Source organism: Cheilinus undulatus, linkage group 1 (assembly GCF_018320785.1).
Source record: "Cheilinus undulatus linkage group 1, ASM1832078v1, whole genome shotgun sequence".
Classification (NCBI taxonomy): Eukaryota; Metazoa; Chordata; class Actinopteri; order Labriformes; family Labridae; genus Cheilinus; species Cheilinus undulatus.
In genome coordinates, this window is record NC_054865.1 from 39,971,478 (window position 1) to 39,996,290 (window position 24,813).

Below are 24,813 nucleotides of genomic sequence, written 5' to 3' on the forward strand. Positions count from 1 at the left end.
TGTCGTTCAAATAAGTTGAAATTTTAAAGTGATCCTCGAGAACGCCTCAGACTAATAGTGAATTGTGTATGCGCAAGCGCTGCGCTGCAGACCCGCAAGAAGACAAACAAAGCACTTCCTTAAAGTTCATGCTCATATGACTAACTTGAAGCAAAGCAACGCAAGGCGAAGGATGTCTGCTGTGACTCTAACCCTCTTTAGTGCAATAATATGCTTTTCTTTGGGAGAGAAGCCATCAAATGTTTCAACTCCAAACATTATCATCATGCTTATGGATGACGTAAGTTATTTTCTCTTCTATGTTTGAGTTATCCTAAGTTTGGCAAGCAATGAATGGGTTTGACATCTCAATATGTGTTTCTCTGTCACTTTACAATTCTCTGTTGGTCTTAATTTGTCTGTGGGCTCAAGGGAATTTAATACATTTATGATTATGTAATTAAAGATTACAGTCTGTACAGTATTATTCACTCTACTTGTAGTTTATGTACATCTTTCATTTAGGACTACATTAATTGTCTATATTTCCCCCTCTTCTTCTCAGATGGGTTGGGGAGACCTTGGGGTGTTCGGCCAGCCCTCTAAGGAAACACCCAACCTGGATGCCATGGCTGCTCAGGGCATGCTGCTACCAAACTTCTACACAGCTAACCCACTGTGTTCCCCATGTGAGTCAGCTTTAAAGGTTGATAAACATCACAAACCAGCAGATCCTGTTTCTCAATTTTTCGCATCCCTCTGCTTTGGCTTCTGATTGCATTTAAACATCATTAAATATAGGCTGAACTGGAGGCTATATTGATGGACAAATCAACTTTGTATGATTGAACTCCTACAGAATATTTGTTATTTGCTGAATTAGGACCTCATTTAAATATGTTAGGAGTGTAAGACATAGGCTAACAGTAATTTGTGCATGAGAGCAGGTAGGCTATTGCTCAGTGATGAGGAGGCTTAATCAGCTATATTTTTTATTGTTGGTTTATTATTATTATTATTGCTGTTATTATTATAAGATGAGTAAAAATTTGGTGATACCAACATTCAGTTGACAGAAGTGTCAAAAATTGTTTACGGTTTCAATCAATATGACAAAGGTGTTCTTTACTTTAAACTTCTATTTTATTCTATTTTAGACCCTTAGAAGACAACAGGCTATTTATGCCATTTTGTTAATTCTTTTCTTTTGACAATATAAGCAGCTGAGTTCACCATGTTCATGATTGGTACCATTTTTTTTTTCATCGCAGCCTCAACTTTATAAAATGAAAACTTTTTTTTAGATTAAGCTTACTGTATTAGATGTAGGACCTCCAAAAGCTCACAAAAACAAAATTTAAAACACATAATTCCAAAAATTGCTATTCGAAAAATTATATATTTATCAAATATGCTAGAGTTGTCATTTCATGAGTTACACAATGAGGAAATACAATAAGTCAAAGTCTTGAGAAAACCAAAATGTACACATTGTCACAGGAAAATGGAGTAAAATTAAAGATATGATAAGACCACCTATAGATTCTGTACTTCACAGAGGTTTTGCCTCATGTTATCAGACCTACATTAGCATCCCACTGAATATTATGTTGAAAACAGACTTTATTCATTATATGAATGCACAGCGGACTTATCTTTGCTGATATGTATTGCATATGGTTTGTCTTTTAGAGTAATTGCGCTATGATCTATTCACCAATAGCTGCACATCTGCATAGTTCCTCTATTGCACCTTTTTCTTCTTCTCTGTTATTTGTTTTGCACCAAACACTAAGTCAAATTCCATGTACTATGTGAAAATTTACTTGGCAGTAAAACTCGATTCTGATTCTGATTCTGAAAACAGCGTCACAACCCACTTTTGGGTCCCAGCCCACCATTTGTGAGCCCCTGCTCAAGTAGACATCCCCATAACTTTTCCTCTTTAATTTTAATGACAGCCAGAGCCTCACTTCTCACTGGGAGACTTCCTGTCAGAAATGGCTTCTACACCACTAATGCCCACGCCAGAAACGGTAAACTCACAGTTATACCCTGACTGTTAAAATCCTCCAGCTGCAAATAATTAAATGCAGATTTTTCTCATTACTTGGTCCATAATGCACATTATGCATTAAAGTCATGGGAACTGTTTTCTGTTTTTCTATTTTTGCAGCATACACACCACAGGAGATAGTGGGAGGAATTTCTAAGGATGAAATTTTGTTACCCCAGCTGCTGAAGAAAAAGGGCTATGTCACCAAGATAGTTGGCAAGTGGTGAGTTCTTTCCTTATCTACAGTTGAAAAAAACATTTTTTGTAATCATTAATCTACACTCAGTACCCCATCATAACATAGTGAAAACAGAATTTTATAATTTTTTTGGAGATTGATTAAAAATAAAAACCTGAACTATCACATTGACTTAAATATTTAGACCCTTTAAAAAAACACCTGAAATATAGCTCAGGTTTCTCCCACTTCTCTTAGTCTTTGCTGAGATGTTTTTTACATCTTGATTAGAGTCCACCTATGGTGAATCAAAATGATTGGATACGATATGGAACGGCACACACCTCTCTATAGAAGGACTCACAGCTGACAATGCATATCAGAGCAAAAACCATGCCATGAGGTCTAAGGAGCTGCCTGCAGAGACAGGGTTGTTGCAAGGCACAGATCTGCGAAAGGCTACAAAAAGTCTGCTGCACTGAAGGCTCCTAAGAGCACAGTGGCCTCCATAATTCTCAAATGAAAGAAGTTCGTCAGAATCAGGACTCTTCCAAGAGTTGCTCGCCTGGCCAAACTGAGCAATTAGGAGAGGAGGGCCTTAGCAAGAGAGGTGACCAAGAACCTAATGGTCACTCTGACTGAGCTCCAGAGATCCTGTGTGGAGATGGGACAAAGTTCCAGAAAGACAACCATCAATGCAGCCCTCTTCTGATCTGGGTTTATGGCTAGACAGAAGTCTTGGTGCGAAACACATGAAAGCCCACTCTTAGGGGGACAGGACCACACGGGATCTCTTGATAAGCTGAATGATACCATCATTTCATTTCAATATAATGTGAAAATAAGTTTCTCTGCATTTCTTGATGACTCCATGGTTAAAAAATATTTTTAAGCAGCTTTATCACAAATTTTGCACATTTAATTTATAATGATAGTTGTCGCAGAATACAATAATCTATCACTGAAGCCCATGAGGCCTCTCTTAATTTGGTTTCTCCTCCATGTGAAGCTCTTGGAAAGGGATAATTTACCAAAACAATATTACCTGCTTTTTTTTTTTTTTTTTTTAACCTGTGAAACACCGGCTTTTTAAACAGCCAGAGAAAGATTTTGTGCAAGAAAGCACACTTGTTCTGACAAATAAAAGCTGTCACAGTTAATTTTCGTTTTATCTTCAATAATTTCATGTAAGCATTTGCCTTGTTCAGTTTGGATGTGCATGCATGCTCCTATTTTCATGTTAAACTGGAATCATTCCACATAAATTTGCTTTGATAATTTACACTTCGTACTAGGAGACAGAAGGATACTGGCATCCTGTAAACAATCAGATTAGTAAGTATTGCTTCAAGGGCTCTGTAATCAGCTGCAGTGTCACTGTTATTGCAAAATGGGGATTTGCCGTAAACACATTGCAAAAGTCTAAATTTGTTGCATTACTAAAAAAAATGTGTTTTTAAAAAACTCATTCGGTTAAGTGGTGAAGTGGAATACATTTTTGGGATTATTGTGGACTCAGGAGGGTGTGTTGCAAATAAATATTGTTCAAATAAAAAAGACAAATAGCAGACAAACAGACACTTCTGTGAGTTATATCTTAGATTCTCAAATCCACATTTCATGTCACACATTGCATATTCTACCCATTTAGGTCTTATTGTTTTGAAATCTGTCTTCGGTACCACAGGTATTTGTGAGTAAAAGTAAAGCTTCCTAAACATTGATCTCACATTGTTTGTCTACACTTTGTCACTGCAGGCATCTGGGCCACAGACCTCAGTTCCTGCCCCTTGAACACGGTTTTGATGAATGGTTTGGAGCTCCAAACTGCCACTTTGGCCCCTACAACGACAGCACCACACCAAACATCCCTGTTTACAACAACTCTGAGATGGTTGGCAGGTACTCTCACACACCAGCACTCAGATATACATGACAGCAAACAGAAAAAATGGCTGAAAATCTATAAAATCCTCCTCTCTCCATGACTCAGAGGAATAGTGTGGCTGGCTGCTCCTGTGGATGAGCTGAGTGTCTCCCCTCCTCTTCTTTCTCTGTACCAGCTGTGCTTGTGTATTCCATTTTCCGCCCATTTGTTTTCCCCAAAACAGCCATATGTGTATTCAGGGTCATTGGAACTGGCAGCCGGGCGTGTTTTTCGCTTAGCCGTGGGTTTAATCAGCGCTGCATACCTGGGCCCTGGACAGATATACACACACACGTAGAAACGCATACGCAAAGACACACACACGCCCTCCAGAGACGGCAGGTTGTGTTGGCTGTACGCGAAGACACCTGGAGGAAGTGAAGCGTAAGAAAGAGAGATGCCTGTCACTGCTTCTCTGCTCGCCGCTCCACGCTTCAGCAACGCCTCATAACAGTTCCCTCTGCTCAACTCGCCTGAGACTTCTCAAATCTGCTTTTCACAAAAATCTGCTGCAAACACATGCCACAGGAGGAAATTTACTGAAATCTATTGTTTTAATGGTATTATTTACAGATGTTTTTGTCAGTTTACGCAGATTGACAGCCTTGGTTTGCATGAGACATACCAAACGGTCAAAGACATTGAAGTGATATGGCATGATGTGATCACAGCTAATTTTCAAATATGGCAAATCTGTTCTAACTCATGATGAAGGTTTATGGAATTTATCTTGCTGACCCTGATGTTTTCCAGATTCTATGAGGAGTTTAAGATTGACAGGAAGACCGGCGAATCCAACCTCACACAGATCTACCTGCAGGTTAGTTAAGACTCTACCTAGTGTTACTTCTAAGCAAGTCCACCCATAGGGGATAAATGGGAGAGCAGTCTTTGGCCCAGCCAAATGGGGAGCCCATGGAGGTCAGGAGAATGATGGAGCATTGTAAAGTTAATCTATGATAACCATATTTTATATTTTACCAGAATAATAACCAGTCTTATCAAAGCAACACAAACATTTTATTTATCTATGTATTTATGCTGTAGTATGGTTTAGCCTTTTTTCAAAATGTAAACCCCTTTTCTTAAAACAAAATTGCCCTTTTTTGTACTGTTAATGTAAACACTGATGTAACCCATTAGGAATGTTATGTCAGACTTCATGGCTAGGCTGATGTGCACAAATGTCAGGATATAAGAGAATAAAATAGAAGGAACTGAAATACTATTAAGGAAAAAATTAATTTCATAACTGTAAACAGAGGCAGAAAAGCTGAAGATTGGCTAAAAGTGGCAAAAATTGGTGAAAAAGAGATAAGTAGTTGCAGAGTGGCAAAAATGGGTTAACAGTGGCAAAAATGAGGAAATAGTAGCAAAATGGGCTGAGAAAGGCAAAAAGGAGTAAAAGTAGGGGGAAAAAAAGGAGAAAAGCAGTTAAAAATTAGCATTTGGTTACATAGGCAGCAATATGCAAAAAATGGCACAAATGGGTGGAAAGTGGCAAAAAGTCAGCAAAATGTGCGTCTAAAGTAGTTCAAATTTAGATGGTGAAAAGCAGTTAAAAAGTGGTAACAGTGGGTTACAGAGGCAACAACATACAAAAAGCAGCAAAAATGGGTTACAAGTGGCAAAAAGTAAACAAAATGTGCATCTGAAGTCGTAAAAATCGGTTAAAAGTGAATTGAATTGATTAAAGGAGGCAAAAATGAGATAACAGTGTTAGGAAAAAATGTTGTAAAAAATGGGCAGAAACAATGATGAAAAGGACATGAGTAAGGAATTTGAACATCAGAGCCCAATGATAGTTTGACACACTTTTCAGCTCTACAGTGAGGTAACTGTTGGCCATGACGCTAGCACCAGTGCTACTGATCCAACACATATGCATCGATATCATCAATAAATCACAACTTGGGATCCCCTCTGCTGCCTAGATCCATATTATCCGTCATAGATCCGTCATATTTATTTTCCAAAAAGGAAGGCAAGCAAACAAAAGAACGTGCTATTTCTGTTGGGCTGGTTAAAAAAAAAAAAAAAAAAAAAAAAAGGCCTAACCCGGTGCATGCTGGTCCTCTACCTACCTAAGTACCTACAGTATGTCTCCTCAGGTGCCTACAACGTTACCCAGTCAATCCAGCTAAACTAAATTACCCTCAATTTCATATAATGGAAAACAAAAATTACAGAACAACGTAGCAAATTGAATCAAACTAAATGCAAAACTATTCATACAGTAAATAGCTCTTACACTCTGGACACAAACAGTGCATACTATCACAATTAAAATTATCTTTAAAGGAGCCATCCCTACAATGTGAACAATGTATCAGAGCAATTCTATGTGTTTTGCATTAACTTTAAGGGATGGGTCTTCTTGAAAAGCCTGCAGCAACAACACATAAGACAGGAGGGATAGAGGAAGAGAAAGAGAGTCAGTGCATAGCTGCAGCCTGCAGTAGCAGACAGAGTTTCACCACTGCCTTCTCCAGAATGCTGGGTCTTGTTTTAAGACCCACAGAGCATGCCAGGCCTTTTGCATCTAATCTGACGTCCAAAACTTTCCCCATCATTCACAATCCTCTTGAAGCTGTGGCATCTACAACCAGAACAGTATCTCCAGGAGTGAGGCTCCTTCTTGGCCATGTCTAGTTTTGCCTCTCCTGCATACTTTGCATTCTGGATCTTGTTCTGTCTCTGAAAGATGAACACTCTTTCCAAACTTCTGCTCTTTAAACCAACTAAAAGCCAATGCAGTCTTTTAATGAAGGCCAGCAACAAAGTTCTTACAAATGTAGAGAATTTTTCAAAGCACCAAACTCTAGATCCTGGTCTCTCAGACTTTCCACGTAGATCTTTAACTGCAGCTGTGCACTAGGTCTAATAAACCGATCTTTCTTTGCACCTTTAGTTTTCAATATGAGCAACAAATCCGACTGTAGCAAATATTTTTTAAACTTGCATAGTTTGAGTGTTACGCTTGTTCCTGCCAGTTTAATGTCATTTGAGGATAAAAGACAAAATATGAATCAAAAATGCATCATTATAAAGTAATAAATTCAATTCAGATATAGTAGAATGAATAGTAGAATCTACTAAATTTGTTGGGATAATACAGTCTCATTTAGAATTGAAAGTCAAAGAGAAGAGATGTGTTTCAACTGTAATTCAAAATGCTCAGTTGTTGGGGCAAATTCAATATCAAGAGGTACGTTGTTCCTCATTTTCAGGGCAGCTACAGCAAAAGCTCCATCACCCCTGGTTTTTAGCTCTGTTTTGGGCACATCCATGAGTTGGCTGACCTTAGTGCTCAGGCTGGAGCGTGAACGTGAAGTAATGCAAACAAGTAAGCAGTTGCCAAACGATGAAGAGCTTTAATACGGTAGCTAACAGAAAAATCTTCAATGCGGTCCTGTAGGGAACAGGAAGCTAGAGTAGAGGGATCATCACTGGGGTAATGTGGTCCCTCTTTTTTGTGCCTGGTAGGAGGCAGCTGCATTTTAAACTAGCTGCAAATGCTGGACTGAGATATGGTCCAAGCCCACATACAAAGAGTTAACAATAGTTAAGTCTAGATTTTACAAGTGCATGTACCACCCTCTCTAAATCTTTGAAGGCAGATACAACTTTACTTGAAAATTAACACCAAGACTCTTGGCAGAGGAATGTACAAGCAAAAGGACAAAGTGCGCTTGCTAACAGATCAGGCTGACTAAACACGATGACTCCAGACTTGCTGTCATTCAGATTTAGAAAACTCAAGGTCACCCATGTTTTAACACCTCAAGAGAGTCAAATAAAAGCCGTAGGGTACCCCTATTTTTAAGTTTCAGTGGCATGTAGATTTTAACATCATCTGCAAAACAGTAGAAGGAGACATTGTATTTTTGGAAAACAGACCCCAGAGGCAACATCTATGAACAAATAGAACACAGAGCCTTGTGGGACACCACTTGTAAGAGCAGCTGTCCCAGATGAGGAAAAATCCTGAGGATGAACAGGGAAGGTCCTATCTGTTAGGGGTGACTGGAATTACTTCAGCGCAGTCCCCTTAATTCTTACACATGTCTACAAATGAGCTGACAGGGTCAACAGTATCATCAACAGTATCAAGTACCAGAACAGCAGCTTCTCCCGAGTCTACGGTTAAAATCAGAACAATTTAATAGTTTCAGTGCTATGATGAGGCTTAAACCAGACTGGAACTTTTCATATAAATCATGATGAATTAAAAAAAACCCTTTAACTGAGCCATTACAACTTTCTCCAATACTTTAGACAGGAAAGGCATACAAGTCTGATATATGACTCCCTCCCCTGTGTGTTTCCTTCCCAGACTTTGGTCTATCACTTTGATTGACTGAAATCTGTTTCTGCTAGCTTAAATGTGGGTAAAATGAAGTAATATCAAATTAATAGTAGTTGACTTTTCTCACTGAATTTGGGTGGGTAGACCTAGCTTTCTCTGTTAACATCAAAGGTAATCTTTACTTAGGAAAGGTTGGTGACCATTGGTAGCTAAATTTAATTTTACAGAGTGGTTCCTAGAGGCAGAAGAAGACTATCATAGTCAAAATACAAGTACTGTTCTAAAACTCTGCTCAAATAAAAGTAGTTGATTCAGAGTTTACGCAAAGTACTGAGTACTGAGTAGCTACTTTTGATACCTAAGGAACTTGTACAGTGAAATTAGATTTCCCTCATGCACAAGAACAACAAGAGAAAATGAATCTCCAACCTGGTAGTTTATTATAAGGTGTACCTTAAGCTTAAGTCAATGCAACAGCTGTTTCAGATTGAAATGTAGAATAATTCTCTCAGTGTGCTACAGACTGGCATGTATAGTCAAAGCCAAACCACTGGCTGGTTTCCCATGGTTAGCAAAAAACTTGAACTTGCTTGTTTTGGGTCATAGTGCTTATTTTTTACTCAGTAATTGATGCTTTTAAAATGTAATGAAGAGCAAAACTTCCCCCAAAATATACTAAAGTAGAAGTAAAATGATTGATTTAAGAACCTACTTAAAAAAGTACAAGTCCACAAAAAGCTACTCAATTACAGTCATTTGAGTAAATGTAATTTGTTACTTTCCATCCCTGGTTGGTTCTAATATTTACTTTGTCCTAAATTTTCAACATTCTAAAATAGATTCAGCATTTCTCTCCAACAGTCTAGATAACATCGACACACTGAAACCATGACCGGGGTGTGAATTGCAGGTCTAACAGCAGTGAGCGCAATACCTTCTCCAAAAGAAGAACTAAAGAAAAAAGACGTTTTTTGTTATCAAGCTTGACATCTGCACTGTCAGCCAGTCTTTTGAAAATTCTTCTGAAAGTGTCCTAACACTGTCACACCTTTGCCCTTTATAGGAAGCTGTAGAGTTCATTTACCGCCAGACTGCAGCTCAGAGGCCTTTCTTCCTCTACTGGACACCTGATGCAACTCATGCTCCTGTCTACGCTTCCAAACGCTTCCTGGGGAAGAGTCAGCGGGGCCGGTACACCACATCCCTCAACAATTTCCACAATTCTGGAGATGCGTCAGCCTAAACATGTTTTTATTTCATGATGAATGTTTACCTGTAGGTATGGTGATGCAGTGATGGAGCTCGACGACAGTGTCGGTCAGATCTTGTCTCACCTGAAAAGTTTGGGTGTGGATGATAATACCTTCGTCTTCTTCACTTCAGACAATGGAGCTGCTGTCAGTTCAGGCCCACATGAAAGTAGGGATCTGAATTAGTTGCACACGCTCATAAAAAGCTTTCTACACACAGGCTCTGCAAATCTAGAACTAAATTGACCCATGCTTCTCTGTTTCTTACGCCTCAGGTGGCAGCAATGGGCCTTTCCTCTGTGGAAAGCAGACCACCTTTGAAGGAGGGCTGAGGGAGCCTGGCATCGCCTGGTGGCCTGGACACATCAAAGAGGGCAAGGTGAGACTACCCCTGTGATTTGCAGCATTTAAAAATAAACACTCAGAAAGCCCCCCCAAATAATCAGTCCCATAATCCCTGAAGTCTGGATTTAATTTCAACATTCAGAGCCCGTGTTTTTTAGTCTTTGGAACATTGTTGCTCCCTAATATTCTTCCTATCAACAGGTTCAAGGAGCTGACATGTTGTCTGTAAAGCTGCAGGGGATATAAAGCACTGTAAAGCAGGTTTATAGTAAAGGAATAATAATTGCACTAATCCTCTCTTTTGAATGATTGTTGCTATTTGTTTCATGTGTGTATCATTTCCCCCTTTACATTTACACACTCTGATCTGCTGCCGCTGTTAATCTCAACTTTGTTAAACTTCTATGGATTGATTTAACTCCCCAAACAGCAAAGATAAACTGTGCAATTGTGGCCACGAAGCGTGTGGGCGCTTATTCCTCTGTTTCCTCAAATATTTTTGGCTGGAATTAATGCCCCAAAACTCTCTCACTCACTCTCTCACCCCTCTCCCCAATTTAACCCCCCACCCACACCGTGATCCTCTAAGCCTGTGCGTTCTGCAAATGACTTTTAATTGTATTAGGGGCAGCTGTGACACGGGGCTGTGACGCAGAGGGATTTGGTGGAGGAGCGAGCGGAGGCTGCAGTCTGCAGTAAGCCTTGCCCCTGGCTCATCTCACAGGGGTGTGCTGGGGCCTGATAGCACAGCGGAGCAGCGAGGGAGAGGGGGATTGGGAGCGTCTTAAGCGGCTAATCTGTTTGTGTGTTTGCTGAGGTTGGATTGAGCTGTAATGAGGACTTCAGTATCTGAATATGCCAGGCGCTCAGGATAAAGGAACGGAGGGGTGGAGGAAGTGGAGGGGAGGGGGGGTACAGGGAAGGAAGCAAGGAAGAAGTAAAAGAGAAAAGGAGAAAGAGGGGTGCTAAAGACTCTGGCATTGCCACACTGCCAAGAGCATTTATGTACTCACAAGGCTTTGCTGCACCTGCACCACATTATAATTGACCAAGGTGTCGGTGTATACATGTGACATTTTTTATTTGATTCTACAGACATACGTAGGCTTCTTAAATGTATGTTGGATTAGTTTAACGTCACTGAAAGCTTTCTAGGTTTTGCAAAGACACAGAGATGTAAATAAGACCACTAACAATGCAGAACATCTTCAAACACCTACATGCCTGTGTGTATTACAGTTGCAGCTGTGAGCACAAGGGTCGATAGATCCTCCCCAAAGCTCTCTAGGGGTCGTGATGACAAAGCAGCATTGTTGAAGCTTCTGTACTTTCAAGCTTTGGATTTATCACTCAATGCTGTTCAGGAGAGAGAGGACAGAGCAGACACAGGGATGCCCCATCTCTTGTTTTGTGTTCTTCTGAAATCTCTGTTGATCTGTGCATTGAAAAGTCCATAAGCTCTTTGAGCTGCAAAAAAAGCTGGAGACAACAAACAGCCGTCCAGGCTTTTGTTGGAGAGGGATATCTGCAGGTTTATTGTTCCAACAGATGCATCTTTATGGTATTAAGATGTTGAGACAAGTTTGAGGAGGGACTTGAAATAGAGAGACTACTTCAGTGTGCATTTCTACATGTCTAACAGACAACAAGGAGCTTTTATTAGCTGTTAAAGGTCATGTGAGGAACTTCTGGTTCATGTTGGTTTTTGGCAAGAGGTTTCCACAAGTGCCAGCTGTCAGCGAAACAGTTGACTGGTCACTTGATTACAGCCAGCTACTTTTTTCCTACTGCTGACTTTATAAAACAGCAAAACTAACAATGCGTGACTTGCTTTACCTGTACAGTTAAGATTCACTTTAACAGTGTGGAAAACTAATCATACTCTGGCGAAATCACACACTTCGTGTTTAGCTGTTATGCAAGATTTATGCTTCTTCATTTAATGGTGATGGATAATATTTAAAGTGGTAAACACATGTCTCTAACCACTCATTTTTTAGATGATCATGTGAAAAACAACATCCAATCTTGCAAAAATTTAAACTTTATAGACAAAGTAGCAGAATTTTGGTTGATAGTTGGTTAATAACTTTGTGTTTTCTTTTTAAACATTTGAATTCCTACCACAAATTGTCAAATATTCACCAGATTACAGGGAATTAAGTGTAAGATGCTTAGAATTTCTTTTAGGAGGACCTCAAGATGCCTCCTTAGGAACTTTGTTAAATGAACCAGGAAGGGCAAGCTTTCAGACTGTCCTAGCTGGCCACCTTTTCCCCACAGGCTGACCACTGCTGACCTTGCAAAGCCAGTGGACCTGCCAGATTGCATGTCTGTCATCAGGTGGATCCTTCTTGCAAAGTTCCAGTCTGAAAAGAATGGGCCAGTCATCACTGCAGAGAAGAAGGCAGTAGCTAAGGGTGTGGTTCAGTTGTACTGCAAGCCTGCAAACAGAGGCTGCCTGTGAAGAGATAAGCACAGAAGCAGCTATAATGGCAGTTTTATGAGAACTGGCTGATTTTCTTTATTACAAGAAAGGTATACAACTGTACTGAAAGCTTTTCTTGGTGGTGTTTTAGATGTTTGTGCTTTCCTCCTGACCCACTTTGGCGAGAGTTGAATTTACCAACTGGCTCCACTGATGGTCAACAGTGACAGTGGCTGCCTGTCAAGTTCTCATTATGTAGTTTATTCCCTTGGGCAGCACATACGCTTTTATCACTCTGAGTGGCATTTAATGAATGTGACATACAGAACATTTGTCCAATAACCTTCCAAGATTGTTTTCCCCTAAAACTGTTTATGGGCTGTTTCCAGGATTCATATCACTAACATCGGGCCATAACCTGCTATCTCCAAAATCACCAATTTTTCAGGGAATAAAAACAATGCTGCACTTTTCAAATAATTTAACACTGAATGGTCATATACAGCATCTTTCTGACACTTTTATTGGTTGAAAAATTGTAAAAATCCAACTATAGGTGTAAAGGGGGACCAATAGCATTGATTTATGAAAAAGTATTTAAATCATGAATAATGAAGATAGGAGGTTAAGGCCCATACCAGCAATATGAAATACAGTACCTGTAAAAAATAATCACCCCTTGGATGTTTTACCGTTTTATTGATTCTATGAATCAATCAGGGTCAATACAATTTGGCTTTTTGACAAAAAAGTACAAAAAACCTCTAATGTCAAAGTGAAAACAGATTTATACAAAATAATGTCAACTGAATGAAAATATGTTATGTAAAATTAGTGACTGCATCAATATTTACCCACTTCATTGTGACTGACCTACTTCAACAGAGGTCCAGCCAGTTGGTGCTAGTAGTCTCACATTTAGTGAAATGGGGATCACCTGAGTGTAGTGAATGTGTCTTAAGTGATTGTAGTATAAAGACACCTGTGTCTATAAGGTCCAGTCACTATTAATCAGTATTCCTGGCTACCTTCACAAAATCAAGACAGAAGAACACTCCACACAACTCAGAGAAAAAGTTATTGAAAAGTATAAGTCAGTGGATGGATACAAAAAAAAATCAGAAGCACTAAATACCCTCTAGAGTATCAAGAAATGGAGGGAATATGGCACATGTAAATCTGCTTAGATCAGGGCATCCTCACAAACTGAGACCGTGCAAGCCTAATTATATTGACCATGATTGATTTATAAAATCAATAAAAGGTTAAAATCATTCCAAGGGGGTGAATACTGTTTATAGGCACTGTATATCCCACACAGTGGTTATGTGAAACTGTCTGGGATGTCACTTCATAGCGTATGTCTGTGGAAAACCCTGATTTTGCCTGTTGGCAAAGCAGTACCTCTCACATCCCTGCTGATCCGGTCCCTAACATGTAGATTTTTTTTTAAATTAAAAATCTCCATCTTTCTTTTAACAGGTAAACATGTTAGCCATCATGAATCTATGCTGTGAAAAATGTCATCTTGACTCCAACCCAATAGCAGAGTTTACAGGCCATATAACAATGATCAGTCTTGTCACTAATGGTCACATTTGTCTTTGTTAGTTATATAGAGGCATCACTATTCATATCCCTTCATTTCATGACCAGCTAAACTCCTCACAGGAGCTTTAAATTTAATTTGTAAATGCGCAGGAGATTATCAATAAGTCATCCGTTCATATTCAGTCAGATGTATTGGAATGAAGCAGCACGGCTGCAGGTGCAGATTCAGCATTCTCCCAGTGCTGAAGTGGGGGAGAGGGGGGGCCAGGATGATGATGAGGGGTGGTGTTGGCTGTAGGAACAACGATGGGGAGGTAGGCTGGGGTGGGGGAGTGTTGGCCTCACAATGTTGTCGAGCGTCACAATCCCTTTTGTTGTGTTTTATCAGGCAGCAGACACACAGGCAGAGTGGCAGAGACCGGGATGGAAGCACTGCCTCCTCAGATAACCAACATCAGCACTCACTACACAGAAAGAAACAAGAGAAAGAGTGGGGGGAAAGAGAATGTGGCTTTAATAGAGAGTGATGAGTCGGTCAAAAGAAAGGGAAGAACAAAGGGTGAAGAAAGAATGAAGTTCAGTGTGGACTGAGAAAGAGGGCAGAAGTTTGAGAGTGAAAGTTTGAGTTTTGGTCTTCAAGTTATTACCAACTAAATGTCAGTTTTGCTTCCTCTTGTGTCCTTTTGTCCTGTCTTATTTAGTGGTTTGTGTGTCTATGTGAGGGGGACTTTAAAAAAAAATGAAGTGATGGTCTAAATCTGTTAGTGTTTGTGTGTGTGCGAGAAAGAGTGTCTGGATGTGCAGATAGATCATGGAATGCATTGCAAAGGCTTTTCTGTGGCTAGTTCTGTGGATACAGAAGAAAAGGGAATTCATTTCAGTGCTTAGAAAAAGCTTGTGTGTGTGAGTGTGTGTATGCGTGCAGGCTGTCGATAGGAGCACAGCGGCACATGGCGGTGCAGCTGCAGAGGCCTGATAGCACTATCTGATTGAGAGCGTGCCGTCTCCCTCTAAGGCTCGCTCAGGAGAGAATGGAACGGAAGATCAAGGATGACAGCGAAAAAATGGCATTTTATCTGAAAATAGTTCAAAGTTTATAAATAAAATAAAGCTTTTCACTGGGACTGGGAGAAGGAGATAAAACACCAGCTCGCTCCAGCTCCAGCCGCCTGCTTGCCCGGGCCTCGTCCTTTCCTTACTTCCTCTCCTCTTTTTCTCTGCGCCTCCTTTTTGCTTTCCATGCTAAAAAACTCATTTAGAAAGTGAGGCATTTGGGAGGTTTTTATAAAAAAAACCTGGAAGCAGAGATTACAGAGGAGACTGAAGAAATGCACCTACTTTCTACATGTGTAAACACAAATGTCCTATCATGACTATGCATTGTTACCTTGTTTACATTCATAAACACCTGCTCTTTTTGAACAAACATACATTAAAAGTGCCTACTTATGGTATTCCCAATGGAAAAATCCTCTTTTCCTGTTTCATGAACTTATTTGACCCCTTTTTTTTTACTAGTTTTAAACTCCTGAGCATTAACAGAAGCAGCATGCTGTATATATGCCAAGGACCAATTAGGACAAATTAATTTGAGTCAGTAAGATGTTGTTTGTTCTCATTTCTTCAAAGTTCCTCAGATTCTCACCTCACTGATTTTGTGAAAAAAATTGCTATTCTGAGGATAGCTGTTGTATATTTAAGTTGTTTCTTCTCTCTCAGGTGAATTTCCAACTGGCCAATGTGATGGACCTTTTCACCACCAGTCTGGCTCTTGCTGGCGTCACCCCTCCTGACGACAGAATCTTTGATGGACTGGATCTGACACCAGCGCTGCTAAATGGCTCACAGACACTCAAAAGCAGGTGGGTGCATTTGAACTGTTATAGGATCCTTTGTTCAGGTTCATGATACATCCCTGAGTGGGGCAACACAGGTAGTTAAAGCAAGCAGAGTGAAAAAAGGCTGCAAAGTTTTTTCTAGGTGAGACTGCTGGACCACTCCCTTAATTCAGAAACAGTTATTGAAATGTTTGCGTGTGAAGTTTTATACTCTTTGTTAAATTTGAGTCCTATTGAATTAAATGATACTTATTTCATGGAATTATACACTGCAGAAACTTAATTTTTCACGTTTTTGTCTAATTTTCTAGTCAAAATAAAAACTACACTTAATCAAATCCCCATTCCCTAGATATGATTAAATCAACATATTACTTCAAGTGATATTGTACTTTTGCCAGTATACTATATCACCTTCACCTTCAACAGACCCAGGTTCTGTACATACTAGCATGAGGTAGTGACAACAATGATGCTACCTACCTTGCATTATTGCCCCATCTTCCCCACTGCCCCTCAGTCCAATGTTGTGTAGACTAACGGGCAGCAGAAGCCAGGACATCACTGGTCAAGCAGGCTCCTTGCACATCTTTGGGGGAGGCTGGAGTCCCAGAGACACCCCCTTACATGCTAGCTCTCATAGTCCACAATATTGGCTGTCTCTCAACCAGATGGTCAGGGGTTCAATCATCAGCTTAGTCAAATGCAAATGTGTCCTTGGGAAAGACCCTTAACCCTACACTGCTCCCACTGCTGTGTCAGTGGCATGTGCATATGTATGGATGCATATGAGTAGAATTAGTCTCGACACGGCTGGATATTCAGTTTGTTTGCATGTTAACATGTCAGGGCGTCAGACCTCCTGTGTGTGTTCCATGTCTCATGCGCCAAATACACGCGGCTCAGGTGCGGAGAATTTAGGGAATCGAGGTCTCGCCTATTTTTTTTCTGCATGCCGGGCATGGTTATAGGCCAAAACAGACAGGAAAGTCTGTCCATAGTTTGTACAGAATGCTTTTATTTTGAAGGGATTTTGAGATTTATTGAGGTCAATCTTATAGAGAATGACAGGGTTGTGACAGCAAGCAAACTTGCGCCTAGTGTGAAAGCAGCACCGGCAGAAACAGGAGCAGACAGGCGCAGCACACTTGCACAGCAACACACAGCCAGTCTGAACAGGATTTAATGTATCATTTCAGTCTGAAAAACTCACAGATGGGCCCCAGTTTAGCTCAGTTGGTAGAGTGGGTGCCCCTAAACAGAGGCTAGAGTCCTCATCGACAGGTTGTGGGATTGACTCCTGTCTATTCTTATCTAATAAAAGCAATGGTCCCAAATCTTAATTAAAAAAGCCCCTCACATACAGCTTATTGGACACGTCAAACGTCATGCGTACCTTGTGAAATCAAACATTCACTTTATATTACTCCCTTGTTTCCTTTTGAATCCATAACAATTCCCCTTTTCCTTGGTTTATTCCATAACCTTAAATTTACTCAAAGTCCCTCATTTTCTTTCATAATAAAAGCAATTCTATATCCAAACAAGAAGTTGTTTAGCCTGAGTTTAAGATGGTACAAAAATCCAAAATTAGACAAAAAAAGTTTTAAATGGAAAAAAGTGGAATTTTCAAAATGTGAGAGTATTCATGAATAACTACAGAAATTCTGAGATTACTTGAGTTTGCAAATTTTAATTTTTGGACAGCCCTAGTGGCCTTACCACTCTACATAACAGCCTTCAAGATCAGTGTAAGTAGTCAGATGGTCATTCCAGCTCAAACAGCATCACTGCAGGTGGAAGACCTTTGCTGCATTGGCGGGTGTTTTTAACGCTTTCAAGGTCACTCATTGAAATACTTTGAATTTCAAAATTTTAGCCCTAATATCACTATCATTATAATTATTGGTGGACTTCCCAATACTTTTTAAAATTTGTCACTTTTTAATATACTTTACATTATTATGGTGAAAATCAAGGTGACTGAAGTGACCATATATGGTTCCCTGCCCCATATAGGGTAAAATATGATATGCAACTCAGGCCTTTTTTTTTCTTTGTATACCTTGATATATGATGTTTACCTGCACTTGTCAAGTGAATGTGGTGTCTGTGATTAGATGTTATTTACCAAAATTAGACAAAAACCCTTGCATAGCACATTGTGATAAGTTGCTGTGATTCTAAGACTTCCCCTGTAGTCACACTATAACATCAAATTTTGTTTCATGCAAAACACCTTACAGAACCAATGTCATACCCGTTATTACAGCTGTATATTATATTTAATGCCATTTAGCAGATTAACACTAACCCTGAACATGGTAAACATTCAACTTGCTTGGCATTGTCACCATGACTATATAAACATAAAGATGTGACCATTTAGCTTAAAATTGAATGTAGAGAGTAGCAGAGACTACTCTCACAGTGTAGCAAAGAATACAGACTATTGATGATTTCATAATAGAATGTTAGAAAGTTCATGTGTTTTCTCTGGATGATTAAAAACAAAACCTAAAATTCGTTTTTAAACTCTTGGATCATCTCACCTTTATCAGGCCTATCTTCTATTACCGTGGGAATGAGATGATGGCTGTGAGGCTTGGACAATACAAAGCGCATTATTGGACCTGGAGCAACTCATGGAAGCAGTTCAAAGAGGTAAAACTTCCACTCCAACTTTGTCACATCTCCTCTTCCTCATTTGTTGATTTGCACTGCCTCGTTCTCTCTCTTTGTCTCTTCTGATCTAACTCAAACACACAAACACTTTCGCTGTCGGTGTTATCTTGAAAATGGCTCATCAGTTGACTGCTGTGTACATCAGCGCGTAATGAATATTAATGAAGAGCCCCCACATCAGCAGACTTACATCATTCATCAGCACGTTGACTTGTTTGTTCAAACTCCAGTGGAGATTTTTCCTCCTCTCCATTTACATACCGACATTTCCTGCTGTACACTCATTCTTTTGGCACCATGGGGCTCGAAAAGAAAAAGAGATGCCAGCAGTATCTCTCTGTCATAATTACATCAACTCTTTTCTGATTAAATGCATGAGGAGGAATGTGAAATCTGACTCTGGATAGTGTTGTTCTTCCTTCTCTCCTCTGTCCTTAAAACATGTCCTCCTGTCCTCCCTCTGAGACTCTGCTTTTCCTGTGATCCAGTTTGTTTTATGCCCCATCGGTCGCTTAAATTGCTCTCTCCTTCAGGGCTGCTGAATCAATAGCAGCCTTCTTTATCAACTCATGTGAACTGAAGTGGAACTTCACAAATAATGGCGTCTGATTGCCTGTGAGTTGCCTATCGATTGGTGTGTATGTGTGTATGTGTGTACATCAGAAAGAGAGAAAGGACAAGAGAAAACGTTAATGTGAGTTCTCTACTGTGTGTAGAGATGCATGTCTGTGTGTTTCATGGAGCTCTCTATATGCTTCATGGCATCGTGGCTGCATCCTTTCACTGTACATCTCTTGTAATACAATTTATAAACATAAATAAGAGAAACAAACTGATATACTTAGCTGTCATAAGATGCATGAAATACTTTGAAAACTACACTGAGACGGTAAATACTTTATCAAGGTCCTTATTTAGCTCATCTCTGGTACAGTATGATTGATCACTGATCAATACCTGAACCGTCTCGGCGCTCAAAATCCTTTTTATATGCTTCAATCTTACATCTGCTCTAGCAGTAATCTACAGTCACACCTAAAAATCCTTCAGCTTTTGTACTTAAAAAACATCATTTGTGTTTCTTGGCCTCAGGTAAAAATATAAACAAGGCAAAAAGATGTGTGTCTGCGAAGAAGGAGAAAATTACAGGTTAATAGCTGAGAGACGTGTTGCTCTGTTCTGGCTGTGTTCATGCAGCTCAGCCATGAGGAAAATGAGAAATTTCACAGGCTTAAATGGTTCTCATCAAACTCTCTTGAGGCAGCACTGGGATGTTAATATTGTGAAATATAGTTTGTTGTGACTCTGGTTCCTTTGTATCTGGATTGCTGAGTAATATGGGCCACAGGAGGAGTTCTGATGATGGCTTTTTTAACCTTGTTGGATGAATCACAAGGTAGTAAATGAAAACTGAAAAATCACTTGTTCACAGACACCTGTTAGACCCACACTAATCCCTTATTTTTTTGTTAATCTAAGCATGAATTCTGTTATAAAAGTTGGCCAAAGATGTACCAATACTAATATTAATTTTCATACCAAGGCAACAAAATAAAGGTCCTGGGTACCTAATGTTGGGTTATTTCTTGTTTTTAGTTTTGAATCTCGCAAGTGAACTCCTGCACACTGTCTGAATTGGACAGATACATGGACACTAGGGATTCACTGATCCACTTTTTTCAGTTCTGATATGATTCCGATAAATATGTGCCAATACCGATACTGATTCTGATATATGTACAGTGCTTAACAAATTTATTAGACCACCTTAACCCTGACCAAAGTAAGGTTCATGCCACAGCTGCCCTAAATTAACAGTATTGGTAATTACCAAAATCATTTTTTTATGTTTCTGCAAGGGTATGCAGGAAAAAAGCCACAGGCTGGACTTAAATCCAGGTCCCCGCTTACAGTATATGGGGCACAACCTAAACGCTAGGCCATCTGCACCCGTCTTCTTTGTTTTAGAAAGCAGCCTGTTCTAAACATAACTACTCCCTCTTAAAAAAATAAAATCCAAATTGACTTGAGAAATGTCAGTATTTGCTGACCTGTGAATGTAAATAGGGTCAGACTTCAGGCTTTCTCTCACAACAGCTTTTGGATGAAAATAAATGTAGGGTTCTTGTAGGTCCTTGAAAAGTCTTAAAAGGTCTTAAATTGGAATTTTTCAATTTAAGGCCGTAAAAATGTCTTTAAAAATCGTATTTTTACTAGGGAGAGTTCTTAAATTTTAGGAGGCACTTTGATTAAGGCGTGTCTTTATCCAATACAGTGTTGATTTCATGGAGTAAAACTATGACTAAAAATATTTGTCAACAGCCTTTTTTCCATGACAAAAACTAGACTAAAACTAGCCAAAAATAGATCTTTGATGACTAAAACTGACTAAAAGTAGTTTTAGTTTTCGACAAGATGGCTAAAACTAGACTAAAATGTAATTTAGTTTTTTCAGACATTCCAAATCCATGATATTTCTTCACTGTGAGTAAACCTGTCAAAGAAAAGGAATCTGTAGCTATTCTGCCCTTCAGCTGTAGAAAGCAGGGACCCCAGGTTTGGCAGCATGCATAGAAAACACTACCATGACTTGGTATCAAATTTAGGCAAGTAAATAAATGCTTGGACTAACAGTAAAGACTAAAATGTGAGGACTTTTTATGGACTAAAACTAGACTAAATTTTTTAAAATTTTCATCGAATAGAACTAGACTAAAACTATAAAGGGTAGAAATGACAAAAATGTGACTAAAACTGATTTTCTAGCTATATTTATTCAGGTTTTTTGTGTATATTCTTGTAGCATATGTTATGATTAATATTACTGTATGCTACATTGTTAGAAAGGAGGCATTAAATGGGCTGGATATAATCAGATTTGGGGTTTTATGACCCCAAAAGCATCATATCAATTGAGACACCATTCACAGTGCATTAAATTAGATGATTCAGCTCTGTCCAGTGTACTGAAAAATCTCACACATCTCTCATTTTTGACCATTTTCTGCACAAAAAAATGTACGAATTTTTCTTCGCACAGGTCTCAAAAAAGGTCTTCAAAAGTCTTAAATTTGATTCTCAAAAATGTGTAGGAACTCTGTAAATGTGTTCAACATTCTAGTCACATTTATATGTAGAGAGCGGAGATGTACTGACTGTGATAATTAGGCTGGCAAAATAATCATTTAACCAACGCTGATGCTGTTACAGGTACTAGTTCTTTTTTCTCATCACTTCCTCTGCTGCAAGACTTATACCAACATTTCCTCTCATAATTGCAGGTAACTTCTTTTGAAAAAACAAAAAAGAATATCTTTTCTTTGATTCAGGTGTTAGGTGTGCTCTATGCCAGTGGTAATTTAATTGGACAGAACATCTGCTTCTGATATCTGTTCATGCCACATGATTTGCAGATGGCCAATGTTTCTCAACAGGGCTGACACTTGCCAATATCTATGTTGAACCGATGCATCAGAACAAAGTAGATGGTTGCTTCAGAAAATATTTAAAATATTCAGCAAAGTACAGAAGTGCCTAGTAGACATGCAGCTGTGGGATAAGTGGAAGAGTCAAACATCTTTCAATTAGGAAATCCCAAGGGGCATTTTTGTTTGCAGCAGAAGACCACACAAGCCACACACATCATAAAAAGACATGAGTACATACATGTTAGCCGTAACTCCCATGGATTTCATCATGATAAACAGGCAGTGAGATTCAATGGCAGCAGTGCCTACCGCTTATTTAAAAACCCAACGGCTGATGCAACAAGTGACCTCAGATATCTGTAGATTTTGCCCTCCTGGCATACGTAAACCTCATCCCTGATGGCAGAAGTCATCACTCTGCATCGAAAGGGTGCAGAGGGTCTTTTGGACCTGTGGTATAAAAAACACTGAGGAGTAGTCAGGAAACTAGAACAGCGCCATGCAAGCAAGTTAATTTACTCTCCATACATTTGATCTGATCGGGTTTTCTTTTATAACAAATATTTGAAGGTTTTTTTTAGATATCTGCTTATTTTTTAACTTGTTTAGAGATAGCAGTGTGTTGGTTTACTCACAACAGGGTTATTTTAGCTGTTTTCTCAATTTTGACCTATTTTTCTGGTTACCTCAGGATTAAAAATATGATTTTTGCATTACAACAAACCGTTATCTCAAGATAACAGAGCTGGTTTTTTGTGATAGAAGGATCGTTTTTGGGCCTCTAGAAGAAAAGTTGACTAGCCACCGTGATAGGCCAGGTCCCAACACATCATGTTGCTACTGCACAAAATAGAGCTCAAGTTTGGTTCTGGAAGTAAAAATCCCACTCATTTTCTCCAGAGTGGATTTGATTATTAGCCATTTATCTGAAGTATCCAAGTTAGACTTCGCCTTAGTGTGAAACGATGTACGTATGCAAGTGTCACAGCAACATCTCATAAGTGGTGGGAAATCAGGTTACCATGGAAATGTCTACCGAGCCTGCTAACAAAGGCTGTTGACTGTTGTTGGCGATAACACGCAGTATGAAGCAAAATATATGCAAACTACGATATATTACAACATTATTATTTGAAATGTAAAGACAAAAAACATTAAAAACAAATAAAACAAAACACAGTGGATTGTGGGATATGTAGTTCCCTCCTCCTTGTAAAGGAATATTTTCCTTTTTCTCTGTTTTCGTACGCCGTTTTTGCACCAAATCAAATGTGTCAAAGTCACAAGGATTCATGTAGCTAGATAGCTTGGTTCATGCATTAACAGCGTTGTAATAAGGATTTTGCTAAATATCTTAGAGGGATTTGAATGGCGAATTTCTCTTCCAGAACCAGCACCACTGAAAAAGTGGGCAAGTACTATTGAACTCCATAAGGAGGTGAGTTTTGCTTTTCTAGGATTTTTTGGGGCTTTTTTTCCAACTCAGAGGATAAGAAATAAATAGCTTAGAGTTTTTAGAAAACAACTGGAAAATCCTCATAAAACTGAGTAACTAAATGTATGGAAGCATTTCCTTGAGGAGGTTCAGTCTTAAAGTGGTTGTATACTCTTTCCAACAGTCTTGGACAAAAGCAAAAAGACACCAAATATGTCCTTTTCCAAAACTCTTTCTGCCACCCTCGGATGCTCCTGCTCTTTATCTTGTAATAGTGACTGCTGTACTCCAGTTTGAAAGCAGCCTGGTTGTATCCATAGCATTAATGTCAGAGGAGATATGGACTGCTTGCTGTTCTGTCTTTGGTACAAGAGACAGAGTCAGAGAGATACACACAGCAGGCCTTTCTGCCTGCTCCTCTGGGATGAGTTTTTCTTTTTTTTCATTCTTTTCTGCATTTCTGAGCTGTTGGCTTCAAAAGACAGAACGAGTCAGGATGAGAGGAGGCTCTGCAGGGCAGGTGGGGGCATGGAGGGGTGTGGGGGGGGTCTTCTGTGCTTCTCCCTCTCTTTTCTCTCTTCTATATGTATTTTGTGGTGCAATCGCAGAGGGGGGGCAGCAACAGGGCCTTACAGATGAATGCTCTCCCAATATTAGTTGTGCTCATCAAAAAGAGTGTGTTTGTCGATGTGTGTGTTTGTGTCTGAAGAAGGGGGCAGATCTCCAGGGGGTTTAAGAGGAGTGTGTGTGACTCGATCAGGCTGCGGTCGCTGCCAGGCTCATGAGAATGGAGTCAGGGAGCAGGAACGAAGGCGTGGAAAGATGAAGGAGAGGCAACACGAGAAAAAAAATCCTCTCTCGTAGTGATGTGACTTGTATTTGTGTATGATGCACAAACAGAAACTGCATGAATAGCACAATGAGGAAGAGTCTGCTTTAATGCCATTATTACCAGATTATTCAGTGAGAACAGAGCAGCAGGCAGCTACAACATAAATTTTAACATCCAGATCTCATGGGCTGAATTAATTTTTTCACATTTCAAATGATCGAATACAAAGAGAAATTGTGTTTTTATCTTTCGTCTTAAGAAGCTTTATGTCCAAACTACCTTTATGTATTGGTACCATATCAGTATAAGAAAATACTTGTACAATTTCCCACAAAAAATAGATATTTTTTGAGTCTGTGAATGTACATTTATTTATTCCTTATTTTCCTATTTGTCATTAAATCATCCTCATTTCTTTTTGGTCACACATCCCCACTAGCCTAGAACTCTCCTGCTTATATCATCTCCAGAGAACCATCCAGTAATCAAATCACTCCTCTGGCTCTCGCTCAACTACCACATTGGCTTAAGATTCTGCTCCTCACCTTCAGTGCCGTCCATAACCTCGCTCT

The 24,813-nt window shown here is 39.4% G+C and overlaps 1 protein-coding gene across 2 annotated transcripts in view; it reads left to right on the top strand.

Moving 5' to 3' along the window:
- Positions 1 to 16: 16 nt before the first annotated feature.
- Positions 17 to 24,813, top strand: part of galns (galactosamine (N-acetyl)-6-sulfatase) — a 36,606-nt gene continuing 11,809 nt past the window's right edge. Inside the window, exons 1-11 of one of the 2 annotated variants that reach the window (XM_041784026.1) lie at positions 17 to 280; positions 545 to 668; positions 1,941 to 2,015; positions 2,156 to 2,258; positions 3,972 to 4,115; positions 4,894 to 4,960; positions 9,513 to 9,640; positions 9,729 to 9,868; positions 9,975 to 10,078; positions 15,743 to 15,885; positions 18,423 to 18,525. In XM_041784026.1, coding sequence (XP_041639960.1) covers positions 137 to 280; positions 545 to 668; positions 1,941 to 2,015; positions 2,156 to 2,258; positions 3,972 to 4,115; positions 4,894 to 4,960; positions 9,513 to 9,640; positions 9,729 to 9,868; positions 9,975 to 10,078; positions 15,743 to 15,885; positions 18,423 to 18,525 — 1,275 coding nt within the window. In that variant the 5' untranslated portion in view covers positions 17 to 136. The remainder of the gene's footprint in view (positions 281 to 544; positions 669 to 1,940; positions 2,016 to 2,155; positions 2,259 to 3,971; positions 4,116 to 4,893; positions 4,961 to 9,512; positions 9,641 to 9,728; positions 9,869 to 9,974; positions 10,079 to 15,742; positions 15,886 to 18,422; positions 18,526 to 24,813) is intronic. The other variant, XM_041784025.1, reaches the window with a different exon arrangement.